Source organism: Leptodactylus fuscus, chromosome 5, assembly GCF_031893055.1.
Source record: "Leptodactylus fuscus isolate aLepFus1 chromosome 5, aLepFus1.hap2, whole genome shotgun sequence".
Lineage (NCBI taxonomy): Eukaryota > Metazoa > Chordata > Amphibia > Anura > Leptodactylidae > Leptodactylus > Leptodactylus fuscus.
Genome location: NC_134269.1, coordinates 141358920 through 141370595, shown reverse-complemented (window position 1 = coordinate 141370595; position 11676 = coordinate 141358920). Strand labels below are relative to the sequence as shown.

The window sequence follows — 11676 nt, the reverse complement described above, 5'->3', positions numbered from 1 at the left end:
GCTGGTAGGCAGCTTTATCTCCTGGTTGATTAGTCTGTCCTCCCATTTGCACCTGGGAGGAGTGGTCTCTACTCTGTATTTAAACCCATGCCTCCCATGGTTCTGTGCTGAGTGTCGCTTTTACAGAGCTAGGCCTTAGCAGGAGGAGTAGGTGGTGTTCTGGGATAGAGGAAGTTCCGTGGTTGGTTTTTGGGAGGTTTGGGTGAACAAGTTGGTGTTTGTGTTTTCCCTTCTGTGTTCACCAATCCTCCCTCTGTGTGTAATTGACTGTGTGAGTGAATTGCCTTATCCTTTCATTTCTACTCAGTTTCCCTGTGTTTGTTTCCTAGTGTATGGTTCCTTCCCATATTGGTTTGGGGAATCCTTTCCCACATGTTTCCTGTGTGCTGCTTGTGTTGTTAGTCAGCGCACACCCTTGTCAGTCCCTGTCAGTAGCAGCTTCACTTGTTCGTTAGGGGTGACCCCCTTTTAGTCTCCAGTCCCTAGAGATCTTATAGGGCATTCCTTCTCCCACTTCCCTCTAGGCCTACGGTGTCAGTGAGAGAGGAGCTGTCGGGGTCAGGCTTAGCCTGAGTACAACCGACCCACACCCGTGAGGCAGGGACCGGGATAGCTAGTGGGAGTAGTGCAGGGCAAGATTTCCTACTGCTATCCCTTAGCCCCGTTGCAGCTACCTGGACTGACATAACACACGGTGTGAGACAGATTTATGCTAAGTTCACACGAGCGTTCAGGTTTTTTTCCATCGGGTCCTCATGAGGATCCAAAAGACAGAAAGCCTATCCCCTTAAAATGTGGTTATATGTGGAAACACGTGGACCCCATAGACTTTATTAAGTACATGCATTTGTACATCCGTCCTTCTTTTTGTTGTGGATCTTTTACCTATACTTACCTGCAGAGTATTATTGTAGAGGGCACTTTCATTATGATGCTTTTAGCATGTAACGCTGGTATACTCAATGTGGTGTGGTTTTCATTGCTGGTATGTAACTAATTTATTCATTAAGTATCTTTCATCTTTCACTAGTACCTATATATTAGTTTCTTTACCTCCTGACGAAGTATTGATAAGACGAAATGCATGTCGGGGTATTGTTGCAGTGTATGTGAGGGGGTCAGTCACTTTATTTACATCATGACTATGGGTAAGCTCATACCTTGTGTAGCTTTATACTACTAGTATAGCATTGCCACTTTACATATAGTGTGTGACAGCAGTGTTTTGATTAAATTGCTGCTTATTTATTAGGTGCTGTCCCACTAGTATGGTATAATTTATACTTGCTCTATATTATATGCTTACACAGATTGATTTTTCCCTTATGTGGTTTGATTGTATATTCCACAGGGAAACCAATTACCGTATTTTTCGGACTATAAGACGCACCGGACCATAAGACGAGGAGGAAAATAGGGAAAAAAAAATTTTAAGGAAAAAAAAATTGGTGAAATATTTAATAACCTAATAATATAATATTTCACCAATGTAAATAGAACCGGGGGCTTTCGGACACAGGGATACCAAATGTGTATGTGTTTCACAGTAATGTTTTTGTTTTACATGTATTCTAGGGATATGGGGGTAATTTGAACATATCTATCTAATCTATCTATCTATCTATCTGTCTATCTATCTATCTATCTATCTATCTATCTATTCAATCTATCTATCTATTCAATCTATCTGTCACGGTACTAGTGGTACAGGATCAGGAGTCCAGTCGTCGGGTAATGCAGAGGAGGCTGGAGACAGCAGGTGGATAGCCCACAGGGGTCTGAGGCAGTAGTCCAAGAGCAGATGAGTAAAGACCAGGTAGAAGTCTATAGTCTTTCAGGAGCTGTAGTAAAGCTACGGTGAGCTTGCAGCCAGCAGGTGAGGTTCCAAGGAACTGAAGAAGATCTCGCAAGGAGGTCTCCTGGGTGTTCAGGCTGTATCCGGAATAAACAGAACACAATACCAACACAAACAGGAAGTGTCAGAGTCACCTATATATAGCCAGTCCAATCAAGGTAAATACAGGGCGGGTTCAAATCATTAGCAGCAGCTGATGAGCCTCAGCAGTAGGCTCCACACAGAAGTCCAACAGGCCATGATTCCACAAGCCTGATAGCTCAGGTAGCAAGGAGACACTGAGCAAGACAGCAGGTCACAGGTTCAAATCCTGACACTATCTATCTATTCTATCTATCTATCTATTCAATCTATCTATCTATTCTATCTATCTATCTATCTATCTATCTATCTATCTATCTATCTATCTAATCTCATCCATGGATGGAAAGAGACACCCTGCAGTGGTGTGAAGGAGGTGTGGTTTTCTAAGCAAACTTGAAACCACGCCTCTTTCACCCGTCTGGCTCGTCCCTCCTTCACTGCCTCTCAGATCTGGCTCCTGCAATGATGCCACACAGGCAGGGAAGTAGGGGCGGGCCAGACGGGTGAAGGAGGCGTGGTTTCAAGCTTGCCGAGAAAACCACGCCTCCTCCTCCCGTTTGGCCCGCCCCTCCTTCCCTGTCTGTGTGGCATCATTGCAGGAGCCAGATCTGAGAGGCAGTGAAGGAGGGGCGGGCCAGACGGGAGAAGGAGGCGTGGTTTTCTCGGCAAGCTTGAAACCACGCTTCCTTCACCTGTCTGGCCCGCCCTTACTTCCCTGCCTCTCATATCTCGCTCCTGCAAACACGCGACACAGACCGGGAAGGAGGGGCAGAGCAGGCAGGCACAGCACCGCTCTCCTTTTGATTCTCATAGACAGGACACAGACGCTGCACACGCTGCATTCGGACTATAAGACGCACACACATTTTCCTCCCATATTGGGAGGAAAAAAAGTGCGTCTTATAGTCCGAAAAATACGGTATCTAGTGGTTTCCCCCTATATCCATCTTTCATGTGTGTTCATTCATTGTAGTGGAGACTATATATTTTAGATCTGTCTCGTCTTCACTGTTGTACTGTTGTTTATCACCTTGATTAATTTTAGTATTTTTGTGAAATATTAATAAAAGTATAAATATTTTTGGTATATGTTTGCTCTTAGTATTTATTTTGTTGTTTGTGGTTTAGTTATGTTCCTAGGGGCTAAGTTTTATTTTTGTTTGTGGTAATGTTTTTTAATGTCAATATTGGGGGCCGCCAGGTTTTCGCCAACTTTATACTAAAAACAGTGGAGAAAAAATCCACCTTGGATTCAATTTTAAGAGGAATCTGGGATGATGTCTTGTACTGAGACTCGAATGCTAGTGTGAACCTAACGTTAAACTCATTTTTCTTGGTCAAAGAACTAGTATGACTAGTCACGTAGCTATGTTTAACCACCAACCAAAATTATTAGAGGAATGGGTGGATTGAGTACAACGATAGATTCACAAACTTCGGGTTATTCAGTTTAGAGAAAAGATGTCTACGGGGAGATCTAATAACAATGTACAAATACATGAAGGGACAATACAAAGAACTTTCTAAGGATCTTTTTATTCCTAGGCCAGCAACAGTGACAAGAGGACATCCTCTACGTCTGGAGGAGACAAAGTTTCACCAGCAACATAGAAGAGGATTCTTCACAGTAAGAACAGCGAGGCTCTGGAACTCTCTGCCCCAGGAAGTGGTGATGGCGGATTCATTAAACAAGTTCAAAGAAGGCCTGGATGCCTTTCTTGAAGAGAAAAATATTAAGGGTTATGGTCTCTAGATTTTAAGGACACGTTGATCCAGGGTTTTATACTGACTGCCAGATTGGAGTCGGGAAGGAATTTTTCCCCCTGAGATGGGGCAATTGGCATGAGCCTCATGGGGTTTTTTGCCTTCCCCCTGGATCAACACTGTAGGGGATTGTAGGGTTATAGGTTGGAGTTGATGGACTGATGTCTTCATCCAACCTTATCTACTATGTAACCTCATCTACTATGTAATGTTACACCACATATATCTAGAACTGTCAATAGCTCTAGGGGGGCAAAATTTTGACAAAATTCCTTTCAGAAAAACAAAACAAAAGTTAATATTTAAAGAAATTACATTAAAAAAAATCTATATTCATCCAATATACATTACAACAACATTACATCATGTTTCTGATTGGAAGTAAAGAAGAAAATCGTTTCTTCCAGCTGCTTCCAGCAGTGGGACAATCTGGCGAGTTCTAATGATGGGCATTCCTCGTCTATTTTATGGAGAAGATGGGAATTCTGTGGGCTATGTAATTAGATAGTGAAGTGAATTCTAGGAAAATCATAGTGTAGATCCCATTGAGACTTGTTACACATTTGGATAAAGCATGGTAATTAGTCTTATTGGGATAAACAGTTAACGAACGATGAATCCATTAACCCTGATTACAAAATCTTCAAATTTAAAACTTGTCACCTTTATTTTACATTTTATTTTACATTTTGATGTCTACATTTTATTTTCATTGTACTTTTTTTTTCTGTATGACTGAAAATATGACATTTTTTGATTTTCGATTTTTCCCACCTTCCAAACCCCATAACTTATTTATTTTTCAGTTCACAGAACCATATTCGTGCAAAAATTGGTTTTCATAATGGTACAATTAATTATTCTGTCCAATGTACAAGGAAACTGGAAAAAAAATTCTAAATTAGCTGGAATTGGGGAAAAAGTGCATTTGTGTGACTTTCTTTTGCGGGTTTCATTTATACCGTGTTCACTCTGCAACCAAAATGACATATCACCTGTATTCTATGTTTCGGTACTATACTGGGGATACCAAATTTATATAGTTTTATTTACATTTTAACCCCTTAACAAACATCCAAAACTTTGCAAATAATTTCTTTTCTTAAAGTCGACATATTCTGACACTGATAACTGTTTTATATTTCTGTGTACAGGATACATAGGACATCTTCTTTTCTTTTGCAGGACCAAGTGTACTTTTTAGTTATACCATTTTGAGGAATATCTATTGCTTTGATCACTTTTTATTCTAATTACTAGTAGCAGGTATATGATGTAGATTTCATAGCTCTCATCTCTATTATATATTAATAGTCATTCACTCATATGTGAGTATCTCTAATGTTCCCAGTTTACAAAAACTGACATTTCAGTGTATACTTAGCAGAATTTGTGTTATGTTCCTGCCCTCCACCCACACTTCATGAAGATCACCCATTAATCACTGTGTTTTCTACGTGGTGCTGGCAGAAGATAGTCATACCCGCCAGCAATTAGCTATAAAAGTCATTGGTAAGGGAGACCTGCTTGCTCAAGGAGAAGATCATGTGATGGTGTAGCAGTGTGTGTTATAACTTACATCTGGTTGCCCCTTCCTTCTTGAAACATTCACTTTCCAGACTGAGGTAAAACTGTGACTAATATTGAATACAGTATATCTTTAATTGCAATGATATATTGGTGCATCCTCATAAGGGGGGCAGTTATTTGCTGCCTATCCCTAATGTATTGTTCCTATGCATTTCTGTATATTGCATCATCAGAGGAAAATAGCAGACAAAAAAAAAAAAAAAAAACTAAAATCCATATGGCCTGCAGCAACATAGCATTGTTTTGGCTTTTGTTTTATGGGTTCACAATGTACATTTTTTCCTATCAGTATGTCTTTGGAGTATGGGAGGAAACCCACGCAAACACGGGGAGAACATACAAACTCCTTACAGATGTTGTCCTTGGCAGGATTTGAACTCTAGACTCCTAACTAACCACTGAGGACCATGCTGCTCCTTTGGCTTTTTTTTTTTTTTTTTTTTTTACAATTTATGTCAGATTCTATGCTGCAGAACTCGTGTGTGGAATTCAATATCTGTAATCTAAGGGCATCATCTACAAGTAAGTATAAATATACATTATTTTACTGATACATCACCAACATATTCCACTGTGCTGTATACAGAGTGTACTCTTCAACATTTGTCCTTGTCCATAGTCAGGCTCACACTCTTGTGTCATTTGCGCACAACCACATACTAGTATAGATTGTATGGAAATTGAAGCAGGAAAGGAAAAAAATACGTGCATTAATTTTCCTGACCCCAGATGTCCAATATTATGTAGACTATCTGATGTATTATGTAGAAAATCTGATGCTAACTATTCAATTACATGTTGGGTTGTTTACTTCTTCTTCCATGTTCCTATAACAGAATGCTACATACAAACACCCTGTGCTGATTTTTGATATGGTATGATATAATGAACACTTGTAGAATGCAGGAGTAGACTGGTATGGGTTTGGTATCATTTTGGATGATCTGGTTACCTGCAGTTCCAAATACCAACATGGTCTAGCCAGTTCTTCCAACAAGGAGGCCAACAACATCATTAAAAAGGTCAGTGACTCGATCTTTATAATAGTAAACGCAGCCCCCGTTGTAGCATTTTTATGCTATATACAGTATAAACACTATCATTGTATATACCGTTGACTGTAATTATACTCCCCCCCCCCCCCTTCCATTTAAATGATTGTGTTGTCATGGGTGATGGGGAAATAAAGTGTGTGATGGCTGGCAATTAAGACTGGGGCCCATGGGAAACGCCACAGCATTTTACAGTAACTGCAAAGTGCAAAAGGAATCCATTGAATTCAATGGGAGGTGGTTTTTTGAGCTGGATTTTGATGGGGATTCCTGGTCAAAACCTGACCAAAAGACCCTGTCTGAACCCAGCTCAAGGATTACGGTTGTGGCAAGTGATTGGCAGCTGCAGGTGAACAAAGAAAACTCTGATCTTGGACATTGTGTCAGTGTTAAGGTCGGCAGGATATATATATATATATATATATATATATATATATATATACATATATATACATATATATATATATATATATATTAAAAAAAACAGCCTGAAATAAACAAATATCCTGCAGATCCCACTGGGCTCTGAACTGCAGGGCGTACAGGTGTGAACAAGGCCCGACAGTTAACCTCACTGCCAGAATACACCAACTAATGTGCTTCTGTGATAAATTCTCAGAGAAGCTGCCACTACAGAACAAAGCAGCCGCTAAATGAATATCAAAGTCTTAGTGGTCACTTCACCACTAGACCCACTAATAATGACCATCTGCTCCCAGCAGCTTGACAAGGCAACGTCTAGTCCTTTCGTCCTCTTTTACCTTAAATACTCAATACAACTGTAAGTGGAGTTGATTTGGCCACAGCAGCCATTTTATTAACAAATACATAACATAAGCAAATTAACCATTTCCTGAACTAACCCAAAAGAAGGTCCTCGGAGCCCCCAAAAACACTGGCCTATTAACTCGTTTTATTGTAATTACCTCTAGCCGTGTACCCAGCTCAGAGGCACATAGTACCTATAATAGGTAACAGATCCATCTCCCGGATCCCCACATTCCTAGGCCAGACCAAACCAATTATAATCCTTTCCATTGATTTTGGGGAGTCCAGAGCCTATCAGCTCCCCCCCCCAACCAATACCGCCATATATTTTCCCCAACTCCGAGGACCCCTTCTGCCAAGCGGCCGTGACAGCTGTCTAACCCTGTAAAAACAATCACTCCATTACCCCCCCTCCCCTTTTACCGCAAACCAATTCCTAGGGCGGGTGGGCGGGAGCTTCCGGATCTCTCTTTTACCTCACAGCAACTGCCAGTTCTTTCCCGGGCTTTTTCTTTTAAGTCTGCCCTCTCAACCTAACACAATACAACCTAACCCGCATTTTACCAAATTGACCAATGGCTACAGTCCATTCGTGTCCTGTCATGTGGTCCCTCCCCTCATAGCTCCGCTTACAGTCCGGTCCCATCTTGACAAGGCAACGTCTAGTCCTTTCGTCCTCTTTTACCTTAAATAAAGAATCAATACAACTGTAAGTGGAGTTGATTTGGCCACAGCAGCCATTTTATTAACAAATACATAACATAAGCAAATTAACCATTTCCTGAACTAACCCAAAAGAAGGTCCTCGGAGCCCCCAAAAACACTGGCCTATTAACTTGTTTTATTGTGATTACCTCTAGCCGTGTACCCAGCTCAGAGGCACATAGTACCTATAATAGGTAACAGATCCATCTCCCGGATCCCCACATTCCTAGGCCAGACCAAACCAATTATAATCCTTTCCATTGATTTTGGGGAGTCCAGAGCCTATCAGCTCCCCCCCCAACCAATACCGCCATATATTTTCCCCAACTCCGAGGACCCCTTCCGCCATCAACGACAGGACTTGAACCCTTAAGTCCTGGCGTCCCTCCACACTTTTAGCGCTAATTCTATCCCTTCCTGTATGTCAAGGCACCAAAGGTCTATGCCCACCGCATTAAGCTGGATGCCATCCGTACGCCAAAAACTACCCTGACCCGATTCAAATTCCTTGTGCCTTATAGCCACGTGTCCATTATTTTTGAAGAATCTTGTCACTGCCCTGTTCACTTTAATCCTAGCCTTGTTAATCCGTTCCACTGATCTGGCCCCCCTCCAAGTGTGTCTAAAGACTATATCCGACCAAACTGTAATCAGTTTTGGCTCCGTCGCCCAAAGCCGGAGCATGTCAAATTTGATATCTCTGATCAACTCCCTGCAAGGCTTGACACCTAAATCATTTCCCCCCACGTGAAGAATAACAATGTCGGGAGCTCTATCCAGACGTGCAAAACGATTAAACTCGGGGAGAACTTTTGACCAGCACATGCCACGATACCCCAACCATCTTACCACCACCTTGTCTCTCGAAAACCCCAACTGCCGGCCCTCCGGACGAACGCCAGCCCTAAGGGCCCCCCAAAACACAAACGAGTGGCCCAGGATCCATGCCATCGCCCGACCTGCACCACCTGCAACAGACCGCAAACATCAATAAGGCACTGTATGCATAAACAACAGCAATACTAAGAAAAAAAAACAGCCAATAGACAAGTTGATATTCAAGGTTTTTTCCCTTTTTTTTTTTTTTTTTTTTTTTTTTTTTTTTAATACATATGACCCATTAATCTAATTCAACCAACCTGGTCTAAGGTAAGATCTAAAACGAATAGACTCCCACCGCCCTATTTTCCGAACCACGTCTTCTCCCAAACCATGACGAGCCGCTTCCGTTGCTGCCCCAATCCTGAAGGAGTGGCTGCCAAATTCTTTTGGTTCCCTTCCACTGGCCACCACGCACTTCCTAAAAACTGCCACGAACTGAAAACGTGAAAGGTTATCCCCAGTGGCATGTCGCAGTAGCGGAATGCCAGACATCCTCACAGACGGTAAATAGTCCCTTAAACAACGTACCGGACACATAATACATTCCGGAATACCAAACAATATTACCTTGGCTCCTTTTCCTGCCTGATCCGTCTTTGATCTCCTAATCCTGAATTCCAGCCCGTCAGTAAACAACTCAATGTCCTCGGATAACAACCCTCCCGGCCTGCTGACCGACGGACTAACTAATTCCCCGATTCTCAACGCCGCGAAAAAGGCTAATGAAAAGGCCAACTTAAACAACCTGACCTCCCCAGCTGAACTGCAAACACCCTCCAACAATCCCCCTATCTCAACCAACATAAGGAAAGAAACCGGCCTTCTCTGATCACGGGACTCCCAACCCCTTCTCCAACCCTTAACTGCCTGTTGTACTACAAAAGATTTTGTAATATCCTGCCTATTACGAAGTTTAAACCCAAAAGCTAAGCCAGCTAATAACCTGTTAACTTTTGACACTGACCAACCCTCTTCCTTACCTTGCCCAATCAATAAAAACAAAAGACCCTCATCACTCAAACCTAGCCCCTGAAATGACTGGACCCAATTCTCCCATTGTCTCCAAGCTGTCGAGTAAGCTACCCAGGTGCCTCTTGCCAAAGATGCTTCAATCAAACCGTTAGCCGCCCGAAGGGCAGGTCCCATAAGTCCTCCGGGAAAGGATCTCCAACCTCCTCCGCCTCCGGGGCCAACTCTCGAAATCTCTTCCACTGTGAACGAGATATAGCGTCAGCTACACAGTTGAAAACCCCTGGGACATGTGAAGCAACCACCCAAGCATTGAGGGACAAGCAAAGCAGAACCAATTTTTGTAACAAACAAACAACCGGGGGAGAGGATGCTGACAAGTTATTAATGGCCTGTACTACCCCCAGGTTGTCACAATTGAAACGCACTTTCTTGTCCCTAAACTTATCACCCCAAATGGATACGGACACAATAATGGGGAACAATTCCAGTTAGGCCAAATTTCTTTTTTTTTTTAAATGTAGATTGGGAGCCCCACATAGAGCTCACAATGTACATTTTTCCCTATCATTATGTCTTTTTTGGAATATGGGATGGAAATCCATGCAAACACGGGGAGAACATACAAACTCCTTGCAGATGGTTTTATGCCCTTGGCGGGATTTGAACACCAGGACTCCAGCGCTGCAAGGCTGCAGTGCTAACCACTGAGCCTTCGTGTGGCCCCCAGTAAGGCCAAATTTCTAACCCAACCACTTTCCACCCAACTCGGCGGCCACATTCCAAAACACCATCTACCTTGGCAGTATGCCCCAAACCCCACGCTACCAGCCGCATCAGTGAACAAGTCCATGTCCACTGAATCAACCACCTTGTTTCTAATCAATGAACGACCATTGTAATTAACCAAAAAAGAATGCCACACCCTTAAATCCCCCCTTAACTCTTTTCCTAAATGGACAAAATGATGGGGGTGAGAAACCCCCAATGTCGCTGCCGCCAATCGTCTGTTGAATACCCGCCCCATGGGAATAATGCGGCACGCAAAATTTAGTTTTCCCAATAAAGACTGCAATTCCTTTAACCTCAACTTTTTCCGTTTTACCGCCTGGCTAACCAAGTTTCAACCCAGCCAATTTTTCCTCAGGCAACCTACACTCCAATTGTACCGTGTCAATGCAGATTCCTAAAAATGTTAAACACGTGGTAGGCCCTTCAGTTTTATCAGCCGCCAGCGGAATACCAAACTTCCTAGCTATTCCCTCTAGTGTGCGCAACAAAATGGAACACACCCGCGAATCGGCGGGACCGATGCACAAGTAGTCGTCCAAGTAGTGAATTAAGGACGTTCAACCAGCCTCCTTTTTAACCACTCATTCCACAAAGGAGCTGAAAGTTTCAAAATACGCACACGAGAGAGAACAGCCCATTGGTAGACAGCAGTCGATAAAATAAGCACCCTCCCAATAGCAGCCAAGCAAATGCTGACTGTCGGGATGCACCGGCAACAATCTGAAGGCCGCTTCAATATCCGCTTTTGCCAAAAGCGTCCCTCGCCCGTATTCTCTAATCCACTCTGCCGCGTCGAATGAAGTGTAACTAACCGTACAAATACCCGGATCAATCCCATCGTTAACTGAGGCACCCTTTGGGTAGGATAAATGGTGTATAAGCCGAAATTTGTTCGGCTCCTTTTTGGGTACAACACCCAACGGGGATACCCGGAGCTGAGCCAATGGAGGCTCCTGAAAAGGTCCCACCATCCTACCCAAAGACACCTCCTTCACTTAACTTTTCTTTTACCACTTCAGGATGCTGCGATGCCGACTTTAAATTCTTTTTAACCCTCGGAAAATCACCCTCAATAAACGGAATCCGAAAACCGAACAAAAAACCCTTTTCTAGCAATTCCGCCGCCACCCTGTCCGGATACTCATTTAGATGCGGACGCATCGCGTCCAACACCACTGGACTCCAACCCTTTTCCAGACCCGTCGCCCCCTTTTC

The 11676-nt window shown here is 42.9% G+C and overlaps 1 protein-coding gene across 1 annotated transcript; it reads right to left on the bottom strand.

The window, feature by feature from the left end:
• Nucleotides 1-8943: 8943 nt before the first annotated feature.
• Nucleotides 8944-11299, bottom strand: LOC142203043 (uncharacterized). The gene is made up of 3 exons (XM_075273475.1): nucleotides 11274-11299; nucleotides 10468-10547; nucleotides 8944-9911 (listed from the first exon to the last, which is right to left on the bottom strand). Exons 1-3 carry the CDS (start codon nucleotides 11297-11299, stop codon nucleotides 8944-8946), a joined length of 1074 nt encoding a protein of 357 aa, XP_075129576.1.
• Nucleotides 11300-11676: the final 377 nt, after the last annotated feature.